Genomic DNA, 23,504 nt, shown 5'->3' with positions numbered 1-23,504 from the left:
AAAGCCAGCACTCACTACCCACGCGCCACTCGTACTGAACACCCACCCGCCGCCTCACACACGCTCACACCCTAGCAGGACACACGCCTCACATTTTTACATCGCTTATGTCACCAAAATATACATTGTACTGTGGTGTGTTTACAATAAACCATTTTTATACAACATCGTATTACATTTTCTTCCATCTTTCTTTTCAACATTATTATCCAACCTTTCCAACAAATACTCAACCTATTGTTCCATGAGATTACGTATTTGCATCCCGGGCAACGCCGGGTATATCAGCTAGTATATAGTATATAGTATATATATATATATATATATCACATGAACAGCCCAGAGACCAGTAAAGGAGACCGCAAACTGCAAGGAGTAATCCAAAAAGAAAATGTATTGGAACAATAATTACACGATAGCCAACGTTTCGGTCCCACAGGGAGATCTTCCTCATGTGAAAAAATCATTATCTATGATAAATGTTCCTGTATTTATATCAAAGCAGACTGAAACTCTGGAGAACATTTTTTTTTAAGGAATTGGAAGGTAAATGTGACAAAATCAGAGTGATAATGTGTATGTCCAGACACAGACTATGAATATATTTAGCTCGTGTGCTGTATAATATTTCAGAAACTGAAACAGACTTGGATAACAGATGTGAGATGAGCTTGCAGTCCTAAGTGTTTTCTATCTGAACTAGACCACTGTGAAAAAAACATTTATTTTATCTTCACCGCTTTTCTGTTGTATATAATAACTTCTTTCCTCAAGCAAGAGGTAAAGAAAATGTGAAAATGCCGCAAAATTAAACACATAATAGCTTTACTTGTGACAAATAGAAAAATAAAATAAAACATATGGATGAATGATCACAATGAAAAGGTCACCAGCATATATCAACACTTTTATCAATAACATATAATTTTAGCTTGTTAAAGAACATCAATGATGCATGTTCTGCAAACAGCCCATATTCCTTAAATCTAATTTTTAAATGTTCTGCTTATTAACTAAAATAAGTATTCTTATAAATAAATCCCACAACCGACAGATAATCAAGCAACAGCAATGTACCACAGGCATGGAGTGCAAATGTTTACATTTATTTGACTTATTTACATCCAACACTTGCCTTCTCCTTGCTTGTAATATACAGTACGTTTGAAGTGAAAATTAATTTATTTAAACAAAAGGAATTCTTTCCCATAATTACAATTTCCTGTTGAATAAGCTGGATAGTTTGGTTAGTTTATGAAACTCAAGAGACAAAACACATGTCAGGAAGTGGTTGGGAAACATACTTCATAGACCACGTTCCCATGACTTATAGCCCACTTACACATTTCTAGTTCGAGATGGCACAGGGTTACACTGTTTTCAGTCTAACTTAAGAAAAATAGTTTCCTACAGAAAATGATCCAGTGGAAAAACACTTCTAGGTATCTAAAGTTTAATTTATAGTTGTCAATGACCAAAAATGAACCCCTAAATGTATGCAATTTATTCATTTTGGTCAAAGGCAGGATTGCACTTTCCAGTTATGTTCCTGTTTACAGAATAAGTTAAGAGAGGAATTGTTCTTTTTCATTTATACAGACATGTTTTACCAGTAGCCACTGTGCAAATAAAACCGGGGCTCATTTGGAAGGCTGAGGACAACAAAGATCAAGTGCAAATACTGTTTTAGTTAGAGTAAAAACCAAGTTAGACACACTTGTGAAGGTGAAAAAGTAAAAAGGGAGGGGGGTATAAATAGAGTCCTTTGATGGGTGCTGCTCCTACAGTAGGATGGACTCAATCCAGGTCCATAGGAATAATGAGAGCAGAGGGTCAGGAGCGCACTCACATCCAGGGATATATAAAAAAATGGGGAGAGAAATACACATATAGTGCAACAGAGTATGATGACGATAAATTGAATTAAAAATATATATATTTCACTCACATTTGGTGTGAGTAATATAGGCCTTGTAGTTATTAGGAGTCACCACCTCAGAAGATGATTGGATAATGATGTTCATCATGAACGTGGGGAGGAGAATCCCATGACAAGAAAAATAGAGGACACAAAAGATAGTGCAGATTGCTTTATGAAAAAATATATTTTAAAAAAAAAGTAATAAACTCACAAACATAAGTCGTGTGTGAGCATTGGGACCACCCTGGTTCAGATAGTGACGAAAGTCCAACACTCCCTCCTTCTCTGGGGATCCACCCGTGGTGGCTGACATGACCCCTGAGGAAGTTCTTTTCAGAACGAAATGTGTAGGGTGAACATCACAGACCAAAGGAGGACAACTGAGCTGTTGGCGTACTGTGAGGAGTCCTTCCTTCCCTGCAGGCTCCGTTGTGGACGGCCGCCACGGGTGGATCCCCAGAGAAGGAGGGAGTGCTGGACTTTCGTCACCATCTGACCCAAGGTGGTCCCAATGCTTGCACCTGACTTATGTTTGTGAGTTTATTACTTTTTTCAATATATTTTGTCATAAAGCAATCTGCACTATCTTTTGTGTCCTCTATTCTTCATGTCAGGGGATTCTCTTCCCCACATTGCTGATGAACATCATTATCCAATCATCATCTGAGGTGGTCCCTCCTAATAACCACAAGGCCTGTATTACTAACACCAAATGTGAGAGAAATATATATGTTTTATTCAATTTATTGTCATCGTACACTATATGTGTATTTCTCTCCCCATTTTTTTTATATACCCCTGGATGTGAGTGCGCTCCTGACCCTCTACTCCCATTTGGAAGGCTGTCTAATTCACATTGAATCCTATCTCCTAGGAGTTTGTATTTCTTTGATAGGTTGTCTGACTGCTGGTTCACTTGTTTGGAAAGCATGTCCACTCAATACTTTCAGGCTCCCACTATTTGACTGCAAGAGCAACCACTTAATGTGGTCTCCACCTGTTCCTTTCAGGTGATCACGTGGTGCAATTGTGATTACGGTTCTAACTCTCCCCTTCCCTAACCAATGCCAAGGAAAAAGAGAGGGAATGAGCCAGGGAACATGAGATAAGAACTTTTGGAAAGACTGAGAACAGCACACTGTAATACTGCCCTTTCGTACATACGTATGATATTAATGGTGCGGTTCTTGCTATTGGGGAAGTCAGAATGGTTGAGGGAAGATTATGGCTCCAGTATTGTATTGTAACAATCTTAGCTGATTGGAGTTGTTTGATACCTCTGCATTTGTCTGTCTTTCTTCAGCTTATTTGTATCTCCTTAGTTGTGGTATTGGCAATATGGGGCATCAGCCATCACAGCAAGTCTGATATCCCTTTCTCCACAACCAGTCTATTCCTAACTCAAAAGAACTCTCCAACCTGCCATAAAATCAAAGCACAATCGAGATGTTCTCTGTCAAGTGAGCTTGTGGATGCCAAAATATTGTAGTGACTGAGACATCTTTTTACATTATACAAACAATATAGCTCATTACCAAAACATCTAATACTAACCATTAAATCAAAATATATTTATGATCTGTTTTGATGTTTACTCATTTATTTCTTGAAAATATGGGAGATTTGCTTTTGATTCAGTGGAAATTGCAAAAAAAAAAAAAAAGCTTTACTATTGGAATATCAACTCTTTCTACATAACAAAATAGTTTAAGAATAGGTTTATCTTGTTTCCATGGTTTCTTTTCCTATCTGCTTTAGTGCCTGACACTCCAAGACAGAACATACTGTAGTGTTCCAGACTAAAAGCTACAAATGCTTTTAACATTATACAGTAGTATATGCTTTATGGCTCTGGCAAAACAGCTATTCACCCTTTAGGATTAGCAAATGTATATATTACAACAATAAGAGATTGAAGGCTCTTCCTCTATTTATAACAACATATTAATCTTAAATTAGATTAAATGAAAAGTATATTGGTACTGTATAAGGTAATGGGTTTCTACTGCCCTTTATGGTTTACTGTAAATACCAGAAAGAGGAGGGGAGTTGACCATGATAGTACTACTAATAATAACAATAATAATAACATATTCAATTGCATACATTTAGAGTCATATCCTTTAAATTTATTTTCACAACTCCCAAATGAAAAAGCTGAAGCATGGAGTAAAGAGAACAACAGCCATTAAACCCACTAAATGTACAGTATGCTTACTATATATACTTTGTTTTGTGTTTGGGTTTTTCCTTATGAAGTCTTTGAAAAAATCTTGAGTTCTACACACTATTACACTGTATGATAATGTTCTTGCTGCTATACGAAACATAGTATTGCAACAAGCACCGTGGTGTATTTATTCACCACCTACTTTTTTCCCAGCATGCATAGGTTATGATGACTTAAGAGACCTATATGGTCTTGAAAAACAACTCATGCTGAAAAAAATATTCATTTTTGTCCAATTTATGTAATCAGAACATGTAAATAATTCAGTTTATGCCAATAATTTGTATAATATTCTAGGATACTGTAAGGAATGGGATGCTTTTGCTCATTATTCTGTAGTGCACTATGTCAAGTTTAGGGTGGTTGCAATGGTAGCTTTGGGCAGACCTGCATGGTGTTGCATCTTCAGTAGCCGCATGTGTGGGCCTGTGTGCTCTCGCATATGCAAAACGAGAACTTACATATACCAATTAAAAATGCTTTTCTACTGGATTTCCTCTAGAAGGAAAGGATGCACAGATTTGTGAGAGGCTATAATGACTAACCCGACTATTAATAGGGTGGCTACTTCAGCTTAGGGTCCAACCAAGCTAGGGAGGGGAATGTTTTCAGTGCTTCCTGCTTCTAAAATAAGGCAGTGGGAGGCTGGAAGGCTCCGGCACTTGCACCATTTACTGGACAGGAGTTTGCCTATTGAGCAGCACTTCCATCCTTAGAGTTTTGAAAGTGGTCAGCATCGAGACATGCAATCCATAATGATGGGTATTGTAATTCTTTCTTAGGCTGCGTCCATAGAGACTTCAGCCGTGCGGAGGCGCGCGGAGGCTGAGGGAAAGCGGGTGCTTTCCCTGGCCTTAGACCGTGCACCGTCCAGGGGCATGTCGGGGGGGGGGCTGTGATGTCACGGAGCTGGTTCGCCCTCATTGGGCGGACCGCTCACGTGACCGGCCCTGCGCTCCGGCGAGCGCAGAAACTAAAATTTTCTTAAGACACACGCTTCCGCACGCTTGCGGAAGCGTGCGCGAGCCCCTGCTAAAGCCGCTCTCATTGCGGCTGCAGGGGCTCACTGCCGAGCAAGGCACACGGCAAGGCCTATAGCAAGGCACACGGGCCATTGAAAGAGGGTGGACAAGGGACAATGCAGAACGCCAGGTGGGAGTGAGGTTACAATTACAAATACCCAAGGAAGAGGCTCCATCTATCTAGATTCCAGCACAGTCTACATGAGGAGGGTTCCAGGGGTACAATCAGAGCTGTCACAATAGTCTTGGATTTTTTTTTTTTTTTAATTGTATGTTTATTTGCTGTTATATTTTTTTAATGTCTATAATAAACATTTTTTTTAAACCTAAGTAGGGCTCATTTTGTTCACGGAAAAGGGGCAAATTTCAGCAGTTTGCAAACTCCAGCAAAATGTTTATACATGTCTAGTACCCTATCTCACAACACTTATTCTGCTAATCTCATGAACAAAATGAATGATACAATTAAATGTGCTTTAAGAAACGTACAAACTGATGCTTAATGCAAACTAGTATAGCAGGTTTTTCAATCAAAGAACATACTTCTATATTCTAAAAATAACATATTTTCCTTTATTGGGTCTTACCTAAAAGGCAAGTTTTCTCACACTAGGAAATGCTAAATTTATTAGAGCTTTAGCTATGAAGCCCCAGTCTCATGTAGCAATACATGTTGGATTTACACTTCGGTCCAAGGTATGCAACATCATGTCTAATACGTGTAATGTTAATTTTTATAATTTAAGATATTCTTGTCTTCCAAATTCTGTTCCACAAGCTCAGCTTAATACATAGAGGGTGATGTATCATTTCTCCGGCTGCAAAAGTGGGGCAAATAACTTGCATCATATGTATGAAGGAAACCATTACCATTCACAGCAATTAATAAAAATGTTTTACCTTGACAGATACAGATGTAGCAAGGCTTACTGCCCTCGGTGCTGCGATTTGGAGCGGCTCATGCAGCTGCAGCTCTCACGGACGGTAGGGCAGTAAATTTCCCAGAAGGATTAGCGCTGAGGGTGTTCCTGCTTCTGAATGTGACTCCCACAGCATTAATCCTGCTGGGCCAGCCACCAGTCTGTAAGAGCTGTGCAGAGAGCAGAGAGAAGCAGACTCTCTCTGTGTCTCCCCGCACAGCTCTTACAGCAGATCTTGCACTTTTTATTATGATTTCCCAATGGGAAAAGCCCATACTTTTATTGGCCAACAGAAAGTCTATAAATGCTTCCTTGCCTGAAGAGTCTGACCAAATGCTGTGTGCCTACAATGTGACCGTGTCTGGGAGGAAGGAGGACTGAGCCAGAGGTTTAATCACAGTGAGGGCACACACTTTACAGTCTAATGTAACATGGAAGCCCACTTTAGATGCAATGATAGGAAAAACAACGTTTCCGGAGACCACGGTCTCCTTCCTCAGGTGTAAAGAACATTGAACAGCATTTCTTTATATAATTCAAATCAATATACAGTACAGCACCTATTCCCATAGCCCTTCCCCTGAATCTCATGTGGACTCCCTTGGTCAACTTGATCTCATAAACAGGATTTTTCAGCACTTCCGGTCTCACTGGTGGTCCACTTGAAGTGCAATTCGGGCACAATCTGTCAGTGCTCAACAGGTGGCAATCACAGAAAAGTCACACCCCAGAATTCTTAGCAACCCTTTTCCCAATGCACAATGGATGGGTGTCGTGTGCAGAGGTGGCAGATTTAGGAAAAATATTTTTTTAACTGGAGTCCTCCATTCTCTATTTCCACCACTGCAGAGGACCTGCCAAGAGTCTGCATTGAAATCACTGGTTCTCCAAACCGGTACTTTTCAACTACGGTTTCTAGAGAACTGGTGGGAATCAGCTCAATATCACCCCTGAGTACACTGCCTGTTTGCCTGACACTGGCTCATAAAACATCCCTGAAGCTGGCAGCAAGTAATTAGAGAAGTATTTACCAAATCAATCATGTCACAGTTTAACATAGATTATTTCATAGCCAATACTTATTAATGTAAGGGCTGCAATGCCAGTGTGTTGTGTTGCAAGTTGTCAATATTTGCCATGTGATCGGGAATGCTTATTTCAATCCATTCATTTTATAAAAGGCACAGGTTCAATTTCAATAATAGTGTTCAGATGTATGTCCATACTGAATTCACTAAGCGTCTCCTACCATTCCGGTGCTGGCGTGGAGAACACCTCACAGCTCGTCGACTTAAATGGGTTTGTGAGGTGTCTTCCAGCACCAGAATGTGTATTATGGCAGAAGACTGGAGTATTTTACTACTTGACATGATAAGAAGAGAAAAACAAAATCATTGTGCACTACAACCGTGGGATAATTTATGCATATTCACTGAGTAGAACACACACTATATCATTTTCTGCTTGCAGCAAGTAGTGTCTGACCATTAACTATTTTTCTTAAGCTCAACGTAGGCTGTGTTATAAACTGCCTCAGTCCCATGAACCAATGAGCATATTCCATGTTTCGCGGAGCAACACGTCATCATTTCAGAGGAGAGGGAGTGGCTCATTGAGTAAAGACACTGACTGGCACTGAGAGTTTGAAGCAGGGGAGCCTGGTTCAATTCCTGGTGTCGGCTCCTTGTGACCTTGGGCAAGTCACTTTATCTCCTTGTGCCTCAGGCACCAAAACCATAGATTGTAAGCTCTACGGGGCAGGGACCTGTGCCTGAAAAATGTCTCTGTAAAGCGCTGCGTACAATTAGCAGCGCTATACAAGAACATGCTATTATTATTTCACTAAAAAGTCAATTGTTTTCTAATTCAGAAAGACATAAAACTACCCAGCAGGTGTCGGAAGAGACGGAGGAATCATCATTGAACGATCAGTTTCATCGTTTGTGGGATGTGGAATCTGAATCATTATTTGGGATGACTGTGTGACATGCTAGTTCACCAAAAATATCCACTTTTCCTTAGCATTGCTTGATGTATCTGGGCTAATGTATCAAGAATTGTGCTTAACTTTTTGCCCCATATACAATAGAAAAAAAACAATGACAACCCCAATAACAGACCCATATATAATCATCGAATGTGAAGAGAAAGAGAATGCCGTGTTTGCCAGTCTGTGCCTCATGGACGTGTAGACAGATTTACACAAACATCATATGAATGGAAAAAAAGGTCCAGAGCCAATAGATAAAAAAATATAATGCACAGTGTTATATATTCAAAAGTATGAATCCAACGTTTAGGTCAATAGAGACCTTCTTCACAGATTAATACTTTTTAATATGTAACACTGTATATTATATTTTTGATCTATTGACTCGTATGCTCTGGATTCTGTTTTGCATCCATGCCCCATCTACAACATCTTGCAAGTTGGGGTGTATCAAAAGAACAAAAGAAGGGTTTAGGGAGAAGTTACACAAGACATACAGTAGATTATAATGAGACATAACAAATTGTGAGCCTCTGTGCATCACTTTTGCTCCCAACAATCTGACAAAACTATCTGCAGCAGATGTAAGAAACTATTTCTACATTTGATGCAACTGTGCACTGACAAATGGTGTAATCTTCAAAACACGCTTCTCTCTGTGTCGATAGACAGGTCCTAAGGGGAAGATGAATCAAAGATAAATGTGTTCGTGCTTGCTTTCTGTATATATATGTGTGTGTGTGTGTGTTTGTGTGTGTGTGTGTGTGTGTGTGTGTGTGTGTGTGTGCGCACGTGCGTGCGTGTGTGTGTAAGAAGCCTGTTTGTGAAGTGTAGCACATTTGATGTAGACTGTAGAGTGCAGACATGTTAGCCTCACCTGAGACACGGCAGATGGTTGGAATACAGCTCATTAAATTATTTGTGTCAGGCAAGTTCTCCAATAGACCCTCGCCAAACTGCAAAATAGTACACTCAGGGAAAAACTGGCGCAACGTACTTTGATGCAAAGTTCTCTTTGGCCCCGTTTCCCCCCCCCCAAATTGCCTTAGTACATAGCCCCCTGTATATCATAGGTTTCCTTCTGTAAAACCGATGCAAATCAAAGGCATAAAAACAGCAAAACATCACAAAATATATACATTTTTTTATTCGGTACTGTACAGTGATTTTTGCACCACAACTTGATACACAGATCTAATTATGCTTTTGTTGAGGCCTACCTAAAAGATCATACAGAAGTCAAAGTTGTTTTCTGTTATTTGTGCTATTTTATTATATATTCCTTTACAATAGTTGGTTAGAATAGTTGGCCCAGCCCCCGGAAAATTACTTCTACACGGCAGAATAAACATGTAAAGAACACAAAATACATAAAATATAGGAAACTATTTCATTCAAACTGAGAGGCTGTTTGTCGCAATTTCAGAGTTACTGCTGAGAAGAAGTTCAGTTAGGTAGTTATGTCGAGACACATCCAATGAGGCAAATGGAAAAGGAGGATTCAGATCGACATCAACCCTATCTAGGAGAGATGAGTGTGATATACCCTATAAAACGAGCAGAGACGTTCACTGAATGACATAAAGGCACTGGCGTACCAGCCCATGTGATTTTCTATGAACGTGTTAAGGGCAATGAAAGGGTTAATTTACAAAGAAGCCTATATCATCTCTATACATCACTTCCTGATTACTTTGAGGTTTTTCAGTCTGGCAATATATTTCTCCTCTTTATCAATGTATTTATCGTAAAAACAAAGACAGAAACAGCTGTGCCTCGGTTCTGTGGCATACGTCATCCCATATAGTAATGATTCGGATTCCACATACCGCATAACGATGAAACTCATCGTTCATTGATGATTACTTGTGTGCTACCGCCACCTGCTGGATAGTTTCATGCCTTTCTGAATTTGAAAACAATTGTCTTTTTAGTGAAATGATGAAGTATTCCTCCACGAAACATGAAATATGCTCACTGGTTCATGGGACTGAGGCAGTTTATAACACAGCCTATGTGGAGCTTAAGAAAAATAGTTAATGGCCAGACACTACTTGCTGATAGCAGAAAATTATATACTTTGTGTTCTACTCAGTGAATATGCATCCCACAGTTAGGCCGCGTCCATGGATAGTGCTTGCGGGCGGAGGCGCGCTTACACTCGGCACTGAGCCCCTACAGCCGCAATGAGAGCGGCTTTAGTAGGGGCTCGCCTACGCTTCCGCAAGCGCATGTAGGAAAATTGCCGGAGCGCAGGGCCGGTCACGTGAGCGGTTCGTCCAATGTGGGCGAACCAGCTCCGTGACGTCACTGGCCCGCCCACATGCCCCCAGACGGCACGCTGTCTAAGGCCAGGGAAAGCACCCGCTTTCCCTCAGCCTCAGCGCGCCTCCGCCCGCAAGCGGTATCCATGGACAAAGCCTTAGAGTTTCTGTTTTTCTCTTCTTACTTTGTCATGTAATCCCACATATACTTGCCGAAGCAAGTACAAAAGACCCCTACTGTAACAGCACTCGCCTAAATGAATATATGGTGTGTATATTAAAACATAACTTTGAATAGTTAAATGGGTTAAGATAAAATTGGACAATAACACATGCCAAAACAGCACATATAACCAATGGTCACTAGTATAGTGATAAAGTTAAAAGGGATATTAAATAGTCTACTCGCAATCTGAACACCAAGAATTGGTGCAGATACTTAATTAGAAGGGCTAATAAGTGGTAGAATAAGACAACCTTCCCACCACTAAATCTTAGTATGATGATAACATAGTGGTCAACTGCTTGTATGAAAAGGTTGATGTGTGGTCAGTTAGGTGTATTCATGAACACCATATGACGTTAATATTAGACCACAAGTACGAATATGCCGACAATGGGCGAACAAAAGGTAATTGATGTATATCAAAGAGCAACTGTATTAGCCCATGTGAGAGCATGTTCAAAATATAAATTCGCAACGCAAAAATAATACATCTTGGTAAAAACCAAGTTAGGCTACTGTGTAGCTAATGAGTTAATTAGTGATTTTAGTGGTGTATGTAGCCTGATGGTAGGAATAGATTAGGAAACACCACTGACATGAGAGCTCTGGCACTGTAGGTGTTAATGTCAGGTATATCTCAGGAGTGTTTAAGTCGTACAATCACTAAATCTCGAAAAAGAGCAGTGTTTAAACGCATACAAAAATGCTTCTTTTTTTTTAAACCAAATAAAATATATTGGACCACAGTATTTCCAGATGCTCAATAACCACATAGGTTAATATATAAACACCTGCTCATATAGGTCTGTATAGAAACAATTGCTTTTGTGGTCAGTTCGGTGTATTCATGAAACCATACAATAAATAATACTGAACCGCAGATAATGATATGCAGTTAACATGGAGGGGAGGTATTAAATGCAAATACACTTAAAGTGATGTGTTAAATCGCACCACTATTCACATAATTTGTGCATTCGCCTACTCAGCATGGTGTATTCATGAACACCACCGGAATTAATTAGCCGAGTAAGGTGAAAGTGCTTAGATAAGTGTATATTGAAAAATCTTGTCTGTGGGGAGAAGTTGGGCTGTCAGTAGTCTGCATTATTCTGCACTGAATAAATGTCAGCAGACAAACAGACAAGGTACTCTTTTGCCATAGCAAGAGATTGCACTATAAACCGCGATAGACATAGTGGTAACGAGCATAGTTAGTTACATTTGTGTCAGCCGCATCTTGTTCTCCCTCCCCCACCTCTACTGAGAAACGAAGTGACGTCACCAAGCGGCGCGTATGTCAAGCAGTAAAATACTACGATCATATGTAATAGACAGTCTTCTGCCATAATACACCTTCTGTTGCTGGAAGAGACCTCACATGCCCATTCAAATCCACGAGCTGTGAGATGTTCTCCACGCAAGCACCGGAATGGTAGAAGACACTTAGCGAATTCAGTATGGACATAAATCTGAACATAATTATTGAAATTGAACTTGCGCCTTTTATAAAATGAATGGATTGAAATAAGCATTCCCGATCACATGCAAATATTGACAACTTTCAGCACAATACACTGACATTGCATTCCTTACTTACATTATTCTCATGGAGCTCTTACATTAATACAGTACGTATTGGCTATGAAACAATCTATGTGAAACTGTGACATGATTGATTTAGTAAATACTTCTCTAATTACTTGCTGCCAGCTTCAGGGATGTTTTATGAGCCAGTGTCGGGCAAACAGGCAGTGTACTCAGGGGTGGTATTGAGCTGGTTCCCACCCGTTCTCTAGAACCGCTAGTTGAAAATTACCGGTTTGGAGAACCAGTGATTTCAAAGCTGACTCTTGGCAGGTGTAACTAGTGAATGGGGGACTCCAGTTAACATTTATATTTTCCCCAAATCTGCTCTCTCTGCACACGACACCCATGCCATGGTGCGTCGGGACAAGTGTCGCTAAATATTCTGCGGCCATTGTGCGTCGGGACAAGTGTCGCTAAATATTCTGCGGCCATTGTGCGTCGGGACAAGTGTCGCTAAATATTCTGCGGCCATTGTGCGTCGGGACAAGTGTCGCTAAATATTCTGCGGCACGACTTTTAGGTGCTCGTTGGTGATTGACAGCTAATTGCATTTCAAGTGGACCACCAATAAGACCAGCAGCGCTGAAAAATCCTGCTTAGGAGACCAAGGGAGTCCAAATGAGATCTGGGGGAAGGGCTATGGGAATAGGTGCTGTACTGCTTATTGATTTGAGTTATATAAATGTAGCCAAGTCCCCTTGGACTACTGATTCCCTGGCCCCTCCAACAGTGTAAGTCCCAGTTAGGAGTGAGCAGTGTTGGGGATAAATCATGCAGGGCCTGTTATGCTGTTCTATGTGTTATGTTACCAATAAAGTTCAGGATTAGCCTGCTATTGTAAGGGGGGGTCTATGACAGTAGGTAGGCCGGCTTACAAGCCACTCCCCAGGGAAGAAGGGGGGTTTCTCCTCTATAGAATAGAGTAAGGTTTGGGGTGTAACAGTAGTTTTGGGCTGTACTTCAGAGTGTGCGGACGCAGCAGAGTGTCTCTCCCCAGAGGGAGCAGGCTGAGACCTCGCCCCAGCAGGGGGTAAGGTATTATGAAGAGCGATAGTCAAGGCCTAAAGTCTGGGTACTGCAATCAGGGACTGTGACATGTGTATATCATCATGCATGTACCAATAAACCCAGTTATACCCAATCTGGTGTTATGATTGAAATGTCCACTAAGAAGAAGTGTCCCTGAGGTTCATCCTGGAAGTGCTGTCACTGAAAGAACCACCGTGAGCCTGTCCTGATGTCCTCCCCACACCACCGCAGAGATCTCCAGCCTCCTGTTTATCAGCCAGGTATGCACCAGCACCACAGAATACACGGGTAGCGACCCAGTCTCACATAGGAAGGGGGGAAAGGTGCTACATTTGGAGGCACTGCTGACATAGGCATCAGGACATGCTTTTGCAGCAGGATGGACATTTGTTTATTATATTAATCATGTGTGCTTAGGACTCTAGGGAGTGCCGAGGACTGGGGTCTAGGCATCTAGGCCTGGCAGCTCTGCACTACCCTCTCTGACTATCTGGTGACAGGTATCGTACGAGGGGCGATTGAGTCCCTCTGCTTGAGCAGCTGCACAGTACCAGGCAGTCCCCTTAGCGTGGGGCTGCCGCACAGTGGATTTACACGACGAACAAAGGTAGGGACAGCTCTACGATGCGTCACCGGGGAGGTTGTTGCCCAACCATATTTAACTACAAAGAAAGGTGTGGGGCTAGTTCCCTGAGGTGTCTCCAGGGAGCCTGTTGCCCACCCAACGATGAAGATGGAGGGGGTAGTTCTGCGACGCGCCATCATGGAAACTAATGCCCACCCACCTTTACCCCAATGTATGCGCGGGCCGGCATCTGAGGAGGGGAGCCCACTCCACGGGTGCCAGAGCCTCTGCTGGAGGAGCTGCAGCCATGCACAAGCGGCCCCCAAAAGGGAGCTGCATCATGTTCTTTCACCATGCAAAATGGCGGTTCCCGCCGAAAACGGGAGACCGCATGGCAACTGTGCAAAAGTTGCAATACTTTCACTGCAAACCTATGGATTTGGCACAGAGCCTGGCCGCGCCCTTCTGGTAAAGTTATTCGGGATTGGCGCGAACGCCAAGTCCCACCCTGTTCTCCCAGTGGACTATCTCCAAACCAGAGGGAGGAGCTGTGGGCGTATCTCTCTGCTGCCGAGCTGCGGATACAGAGATCTAGCCACAGACACACGTGGTAGAACTACTGCACAGTCGCATGCATACTCGCTCCCTCTGTAAAGGACTTTGACGATGGAGGAAAAAAAAGGGCGTTCAATTCGTTCTCCCTGGAGGGTTGCTGCTACTACCCAATGATGGGGGAACTCACTCCGCCTGGTCTGCCCGCAGTGTGCGCGGGTGGAGCCTGCACTGGGATTTGCTTCCTGGTGCTCAGAATGTACCACACCGTACCTCCGTTTCCAGGGACCTGGCACAGAGACGTCTACCCCTCTACCGACCAACAGATATCACCGGGTTCCTGCAGTGATTAGTGCAGATGGCTGGACAGATCTCCGAAGCCCCTCGGCTTGATTACTAGACTATGCTCTAGCACCCGGTGAGTCCCGACCTCCGATGTGGGATTCGCCGATCGCTAAGTACGGACTCTGGGGCAGGGTCGCTGGGAGTGCTGGGAACTGAGGCTAGTGTTTCATCCAGCCCTGCGGGAGTTTTCATATCAGACGTACCTGTGCCCACACCGCCGGTGTGCGGTCACGTGAGTCCCCTTCTACCGTCTCACCCATCCCAGCTCCGATCTACGCCTTGAAGAGGCGAGCCGGTGCCTGGAAAGGCCCGGCCGAACAAGGCTTGCCACGCCCTTGTCGCTCTGCTCACCCCATGAGGAACCATCTGCTGCTGGATCAGCTTGTTTCCTGCCAAACATCGCAGGTGCATCCATTGATGCGGTCTCGGACGAAGCCTCCACCGATCCCGAGGCTGCGACTCCGTTGTCCCTCTTGAGTCCTATCTCCTATCCGGGCGTACCGACCTAAGATGTCGTTCCGCGCTAGAACGAGGCTCGTGGAGGGATGAGCCAGCTCTGCCTACAATGCCAAGCCGTCTGCGAGGCCTGAGATCGCGTCATGGCCTACGTGGCCACCACCTACGGGGAGTGCCCGTACAGGGTGATCAAAGCTGATGAATATTCAATGGTGATACCGGCCGGTACTGCTGTTCTCCCGGCTTCTACATCCGCCCCTGCTTCGGTGGTGAGTACCCCCATGGCATACCTCTTTTTGCAGAACTGCCGAGCTCGGAAGCAGGGGTCTGATCAAACATGCCGCTCCATAGAAACCCAGGTCCTGGAAGACATTGCCCAATACTAAGGAGCTGTTGCTCGAGCTCTTGGACGTGGGCAGCAACTGGCCTTGTTACGGACAGCTTACCGGCTGCAACTTCGGCTGGGGTACGATGCCCCAACTGCCCAGAGAACTTAGACTTTGGAACACGGGACTTATTTTTTCTGCCCCTCGGTCTTGTTCAGTGCCGTTGCCCCACCCTGATCATTCCTCAAGTCCGGAACTTAGTCCCAAGGGAGCGGGTGGTGATCACGGTAGCTATGGTGATAAGCCCCGGTCGTCTAGTCCTGTTACTCCTGTAATGATGGTAGCCATACCCTCTGTGACAACTATCTCATGTGTGACTGATAATGTATCCAATGAGACGTAACTCGTGCCGTGGTGGGATCCGCAATTTAGGGGATATGTGCCCCACTTAAAACGAACTAGGTTCGTGGTAGAAAGGGGGTCCCAGATTTACCATTGGTGGAAGGATGGTAATTTCTCTGCGGAGCAATAAGCAGAGATAATGTGCGAGTGCTGTGCCAAAATGGCGAAGGGCCTCTTCTCCAGACCAAAAGGAGAGGACTCGACTAGTGAGCCTCTGTGGATAGGACCCATATACTGTGTAATATCAGGACAGGCCTTCGGGCACAATCTGACCAAAAGTAGTCGCGCTGATAGTGTGCTCATCCAACGATTTAGATTGGAAGGATATGATTACCCCTAACTTCCAGAGGATGTAATGTGTACGGCCAAAAATCACAGAGAGGTGTGGGTGCGTGTAGCTATTATGGGCCATGTAATGCAAATTACTACTTGGTAGTAATACACACCAATGGGAAGAACGATTTGCTTTCCTAAGTAAAACATGGCATGTAGGCCGCAATATACACCTAAACAGGGTATTATGTCGCTGAAAATGGCCGCAAGCGTTGCTACTTTGCGACGGTTACTGACAGTGCGGGGAATCTGGTGCGCAAACCTGACCCTGCTCACTATTATTGACGGTCAAAATGTACGGTGTGTCATGTTGAATTCCTTGCATTTTATGTTAAAATGTATAATGGTGGGTGGGTGTTACGCCCTCCTGCGGGGTCGGGAGGGCTTTTCAAAACCAAAGGGAGAGTGTAGCCAAGTCCCATCGGACTACTGATTTCCTGGCCCCTCCAACAGTGTAAGTCCAAGAAAGGAGTGGGCAGTGTTAGGAATAAATCATGCAGGGCCTGTTATGCTGTTCTATGTGTTATGTTACCAATAAAGTTCAGGATTAGCCTGCTGATGTAAGGGGGGAGTCTATGACAGTAGGTAGGCCGGCTTACAAACCACTCCCCAGGGAAGAAGGGGGGTTTCTCCTCTATAGAATAGAGTAAGGTTTGGGGTGTAACAGTAGTTTTGGGCTGTACTTCAGAGTGTGCGGATGCAGCAGAGTGCCTCTACCCAGAGGGAGCAGGCTGAGACCTCGCCCCAGCAGGGGGTAAGGTATCTATGAAGAGAGATAGTCAAGGCCTAAAGTCTGGGTACTGCATTCAGGGACTTTGACGTGTGTATGCCATGCATGTACCAATAAACCCAGTTATACCCAATCTGGTGTTATGATTGAAATGTCCATTAAGAAGAAGTGTCCCTGAGGTTCATCCTGGAAGCCTCAGGATCCTCTTGGACTTGAGACGCTGTCACTGAAAGAACCACCGTGAGCCTGTCCTGATGTCCTCCCCACTGCAGAGATTTCAAGCCTCTTGTTTACCAGCCAGGTATGCACCAGCACCAGCACCACAGAATACACGGGTAGCGACCCAGTCTCACATAGGAAGCGGGAAAAGATGCTGTTCAATGTTTGTTACACCTGAGGAAGGAGACCGCTGTCTCCGGGAACTTAGAGTGTACAGTATGTGCCCGTTACTGCGATTAACCCTCCGGCTCAGTCCTCCTGCCTCCCGGACATGGTCACATTGTAGGCACACAGCATTTGGTCACAGGCTCTTCAGGCAAGGAAGTATTTAGGCTTGCCGTTGGCCAATAAAAGTGTGGGCTTTTCTTGTGGGAACCTGTTTACACAGACTGTGATCACGTATCCTTGATCGCACCTGCCACAGCATTCATGCCGACACTGCGACCACCTGTGACTATCGATACCCGGGACAGACAGGTTTCTAAAGGTAAGGTTTCTATTACAAAATACATTTTGAGATATGTTCTTGCTGCTCCCCCATCTGCTCTCCCCTGTGCTCCCCCCTCCCTGCACCCTTCTGTGCTGTGGGCTTATAACGCTTTGACCAAATGGTTTAACTAAATGACCCTTACTTATTAGAATACAACCATTTAAATATTTTACTATATATTGTCTGTCACATTGGATGTAGCATTGGGTATTTTTGTATTTTGTTGTAAAGCTCAATTGTACTAGCAAAAGGCTATAATCAAATGAGGAAAATGTGAGCTGTCTACACCAGTGATTTTCAACCGGGGTTCCACGAGCACCCCTCAGGGGTTCCACGGCCGCCAGGGTGGGACAACTCTGCCAGTTGTCCCAGGCCTGGTGGTGCGGCGGCACCCCATGTAGTAATGACCTGGTGGCTCCCGAGCTCAGCAGCAGCCGCCGCCTAATCACTGCTATCCTTCCTATCCTTCCTCTCCTTCCTCTCCCTGCTCCGGTTGGCGCCGGAAGACGTGTCAACATCCAGCTGACAGGAGGGAGAGGAAGGATCAGATAAGAGCACGCTGTCAGCCCTTAAAGTGTCTGTGTGTTAGCAACCTTAAAGTGAGAGTGTGTGTATAAGTGAGAGGGGGGGGGTTGTGTGTGTGTGTGTGTGTAAGTGAGAGGGTGTGTGTGTGTGTGTGTGTGTGTGTGTGTGTGTGTGTGTGTGTGTGTGTGTGTGTGTGTGTGTGTGTGTGTGTGTGAGGTGTGTGTGTGTGTGTGTGTGAGAGAGGGGACAGTGTGTGTAAGTGAGAGGGGAGAGACTGTGTGTAAGTGAGAGGGGTGTGTGTGTGTGTGTGTGTGTGTGTGTGTGTGTGTGTGTGTGTGTGTGTGTGTGTGTGTGTGTGTGTGTGTGTGTGTGTGTGTGAATGAGAGGGGGAGAGTGTGTGTAAGTGAGAAAGGGTGTGCGTGTGCGTGCAAGGGGGAGAGTGTGTGCGGGAGAGGAAGCGTAAGGGGGAGGGTGTGAAGGGTGTGACAAACGGCTTACTCCGGGGCTCCGTCGTTTGTCCGGGACTGTTTAGAACACGGTCTTTTAGGGTAGGTTAAATGATGAGGCGTCACGTACTGTTCCTTTAAACAGGCTATGCCTGGTTTATTCAGTCCCAGGCACTGAGACTGCCACAGTGCATACAACAGAAAACAGATCAAAACCAAAAGCTGCTCACCTGAGCGATAACTTAACTTAGATATCCCTGACTCAGGGTTGGAAGTGGCTTTTCCACTTCCAACATCAAAACACAGTACCTTTTGCAGTCTTACACAAATGAACAGAAAGATTGAACCTGTTTGGGGAAGAGGCTTCTCCCCTCTGTAGTTCAGCAGCCTTCCAGCCTCCTGGCTCTTGTGGGGAGACCAGAGCAAACAGGAAATCAGTCTTTCATACCTGATTCCTAATTAGCATGACAGGTGACAGAAATCAGGCAGCAGACAAACTCTGGTCTGGATCTCTCATCCCTCAGTTCCAGCGCTTGCCAAACTGTGGGATGGAGTGTATGTATTATAAGGCTGCACTCCAAGGCCAAACAGGATAGAAACTGTCTAGTATCCTGGGAGCCCTATATACGGAATTTATTACCATCCCCTGGTTTCTGTCACAAGGGGGAAAGACAAGAGGTGAGGGGCGACAGGGGGTGGAGAGGGGCAAGAGACAGGGGTTGAAGGTTGGGGTTCCCCAGAATTTCACAATCGAATTTTGGGGATCCCCAACCAAAAAAAGGTTGAAAACCACTGGTCTATATGATGCCAACACATAGTACCAACTGTCTAGAATGTATTTTTTATTGTTGTACTAACCTCAAGAATTCCTTGGTATAATATATATACCTGATGAAGGGAGGTTTATTCCCCGCCCTCCCCTCCCCCCAAAAAATGTTGTGTTAAAACCTCTGCACATTAAGCTGTGAAAACAATAAACAGTGGATCCTGCTACTTTGGAGTCCCACTATCTTGTGAAGTTACTTTCACGTTTGTTGTACTGCTTAATGTAGGCGGTTCCAACAGGACGCTGCCTTGTGCATATCAGCACCAGAGTTATGCCGATGGTGACCGCAGGAAAATCCAAGTATATGTGAGTGTGCCTATATCGAACTGTTTTATGTTAATATATATATATATATATATATATATATATATATATATATATATATATATATATAGCAACTGTAAATATTACTGTATGTTCATTTGCATGTCTTAGACAGGTCTGCAACCCTGTCTTTCCCCATTGTCACCCAGCATACAGCGCTTCTACTGCAGCAAGGGATTCTGGGAAATGACATGCAAATGAGCACTCAGTGCCACCTTTTGTCTCAAGCTCGTATTTGCACAAGCAAATCCTCAAGCCAATGCATGCTGTTTTAAACACAGCTTTTAGACAAAGGCTGGGATGAGATGCAAAGCCATTAAACCCACTCACAGACATGTTTCAACTTTGATGGGTATCATCAGTGTGAGGTTGGTCTTAATGGCAAAGCAGGTTTGAGACTAGACAAGGTAATCACCACTACTATTAAGGTTATGGTGGGTAAAAAAAGTGACAAAAAATATTTATATACATATATACACACATACACACGCCACCTGCAGCAGCCAATGAGAATAGTAAGGGCTGCCAAAGCAACAACAACAAAAAGTTGATAATAGGGGTTCACATTTGGCTTTTCCAACCCATGTGCATTCATACCTTTGGCACAGAATCCACTGGTCCACTTATATACCATGAATTGTTCTCTACTCCCATCAATTCTTGTGGATGGAGAGTATGAATGTTTATATGCGAGATGGTTAGGTTTGTGTATGTTTCCATGCAGATGTGGTTCTATTTCTCTAACTGCATCTCCAGTATGTTTCAATCAGCAACAAAAACAACCACCACTTTGTCCTTCACCTGATTTGTTATGCAACCTTATAATTTGAGTCACACAATTCTAAGGATTAACTTGAACAAAAATAACAATCATGACTTTCTGGAACATATTTTTTTATATCAAAAGGTAAGTTATTCCTGTGTAATTACAAGATAGTGAAAATAATAAACAGCATTGTATAGTATAAGGTAATAAAAATGCCCTATGTGTTGGAGGTCACACATAATTAAAAGTTCAACATTCCTATTAACTTCAGGAAACCCTGCTTAGCATTTTTGTGACTAAATAAATGCTATCTAGCACACCCCATATTTCATGCATGTGCACAATTCTGGGGAACATTTGATAAACCAGAAAAGATGAATTCACACTAATGTCAACATATGTCTTATTTATGAACCCTGCATATTTTAATATCACACCTACCTGCCTCCATTACTTCACACTGCTGTCCAAAGACCTGGGAGAAGGTGACAGGCCCAGCTGCGTCCATAGCTCTGAATGTCACGTGTCTCTATCCAAAATGCAAAGGTAGTTTGTTTGCCAATATGACAATTCTCCCCCCCTGTCTGATTCAAAAAAACAAACATGTACACTGTACACAAAGCATCAGTTGTCCGAGTCCCAGAAAGCCTCCCCGCTTCTGTCGCTATACCCTTCAATCAGATGCAATGAAAGAGGGTGGGGGGAAAGCCCCCAGTGGCAGCTGCAGACCGTCTTGTAAAACAATTTCAGCTATCGCCTCCCAAATGCAATATCTTGCTGTATTTGTGTCATGTTTGGTAGCCGGGGCATATTCCCAGATCAGAGTTGGATTGAAGGTTGAATTTGACCTGCTTAAAATTCCAACAAGATACTGTATGTTAGATCTTGATGTTGTGCGTGTGAGTATTATGATGCCTTTAGTGATCTGCAAGCCTCACATCGACTTGTGGCTGCACACACGAATGTCTCTGTATGTACTACTAGTGCCTGCCTTTTTCTCAGCCTCGCATAAAAGAGCTAATGCTATTCTTCAAGTCGGACTAAATGAATGCACAATTGCTATTTTGGAACATCAACACACAGAGGATGTTTCTCCCCAGTGCGTCTGGATCAGGGATTTTCTGAGTCTCGGTTTCCTTTTTCCAGAATGATCTGCACTGTAGTGTTTTGTCAAACTGAGTGATGCTATAAGAAGAGGTTGTCATTGCAATTGTGGGTACAACCCCCTCTTAATCTGTTTCAGTGAATGAATACATTGCAGATGTGGTTTTTTTTAGTGTTAGGTACTGAAGATATGCTTTGCTTCTCTGCAGTGATCACACTCTGCGGTGGCTGTCACCATTCTGGAAGCCTGGCTGAAACTGGTGATGTAATAGCTATTCCATGCCTGACTGCATGCAAGAAACACCGAAGTCATGCCAGGGATAGGTACATCCCTCCACGAATATAAACATGCTTGCCCCTAAAAATATTTTGTTGTTCTGTTATTTTTTTCTTCTTTAGGAATATAGGCAATAAATGGTCATGGAGTTGCCAGTAAACTGTATTTTAACTTTAACTCTCCAAAGGGGAGCAGAAAACACAAAGGGAATGTTCATGCTGATGACTCTGTTAGCCATTTAACATACCTAAATTGTAATTCACACACTATTGACAACGCTCCTGATAAAAATGATTTCACTTCCAGAAGTACTCTTACCAAAATTAGAGAGAGAGATGTATTACCAACCCCCTCCCTAGCTAGAAGCCCACTAATAGATGCACTCCTGTGATAATAAATGTTATGTTTTAATTAAGAGAAACTACACATATATAATAAACATGAATCGTGAAATAATAATAATATAACGTTAAGTGAATTAAAATAAGTAGGAGTAGGTCTGGTATTAGTGAAGCTGACTATCAGGTGTATAGCCCTAGTGTCGAATAATATAATCTTAGACAACTCCTAGAATTAAATAGGCAATCAATCCACCTGTAGAACCTATCTCATCTTGTACATTATGTGCATTTTATTTGCTATTCCTTTCCTATTGGTCTAGGTGTGCTGATGTTGACACACAGGAGTAATCCACTTACCACCAACCTATGATTACACCAAGCTGACCCGTATCACTGTAGACTATTATCACTTAGTTGTTAGGAGTAAAATTAAGCAGTGATGTTGGAACTGTGTCATGGTTAGCATTTCGTTTATATCTAGCTTAGCCTTTACCATCTGACTATCACATTACCACTTATGTTTGCGGTTTGCTTTATACATTGCAATCTTTGGTTGGTTTTCAGGTATGCTGTGTGAGGGTTAACATCTCATTACACAAGGAGCACATTTATACCAATTTAAGTAGTTACACCTAATAGGATTAGTTTCCCTACATATAGTTAGGTTCTACAGGTGGATTGATTGCCTATTTAATTCTAGGAGTTGTCTAAGATTATATTATTCGACACTAGGGCTATACACCTGAAGTCAGCTTCACTAATACCAGACCTACTCCTACTTATTTTAATTCACTTAACGTTATATTATTATTTTTTCACGATTCATGTTTATTATATATGTGTAGTTTCTCTTAATTGTTATAATAAATGTTATGTTTTAATAGCACAGGAGTGCATCTAGCCCAGGAGTGGACTTCTAGCTAGGGAGGGGGTTGGTAATACATCCCTCTCAATAATTTTGGTAAGAGTATTACAGTCAGCCCATCTGATGCACCCGATGCCAATCTAGGCATTTAGGGCGCAAACCATTTTTTCAAAACCACTTTACCTTCACTTAGTGAGCAGTATATATACCCTCTGTGTCACTTCCAGAAGTATATTCAAGAACAAGACTTTTTTTTTTTTATAAACAAAGATTATTGTTCTTTTGGAAGTACTGTAACAATTGAAGTGGCAATCCCACTTTACAACCACTTACATAGATCTCCCTGTTCCTAGAAACACATTGACCTTTTTTTAAGACTTTGTTCCTTTAATAATGTATTATTTCATTTTCTGTAGAAAA

At 43.1% G+C, this 23,504-nt stretch overlaps 1 protein-coding gene across 5 annotated transcripts in view; it reads right to left on the bottom strand.

The window, feature by feature from the left end:
• Window positions 1-21,440, bottom strand: part of KAZN (kazrin, periplakin interacting protein) — a 411,605-nt gene extending 390,165 nt beyond the window's left edge. The window contains exon 1 of one of the 5 annotated variants that reach the window (XM_075605079.1): window positions 20,939-21,440. In XM_075605079.1, coding sequence (XP_075461194.1) covers window positions 20,939-21,005 — 67 coding nt within the window. In that variant the 5' untranslated portion in view covers window positions 21,006-21,440. The remainder of the gene's footprint in view (window positions 1-20,938) is intronic. The other 4 variants (XM_075605083.1, XM_075605080.1, XM_075605078.1 and 1 more) reach the window with 4 other exon arrangements.
• Window positions 21,441-23,504: the final 2,064 nt, after the last annotated feature.

Source organism: Ascaphus truei, chromosome 6 (assembly GCF_040206685.1).
Source record: "Ascaphus truei isolate aAscTru1 chromosome 6, aAscTru1.hap1, whole genome shotgun sequence".
Lineage (NCBI taxonomy): Eukaryota > Metazoa > Chordata > Amphibia > Anura > Ascaphidae > Ascaphus > Ascaphus truei.
This window is presented reverse-complemented; position numbering and strand designations above follow the sequence as displayed.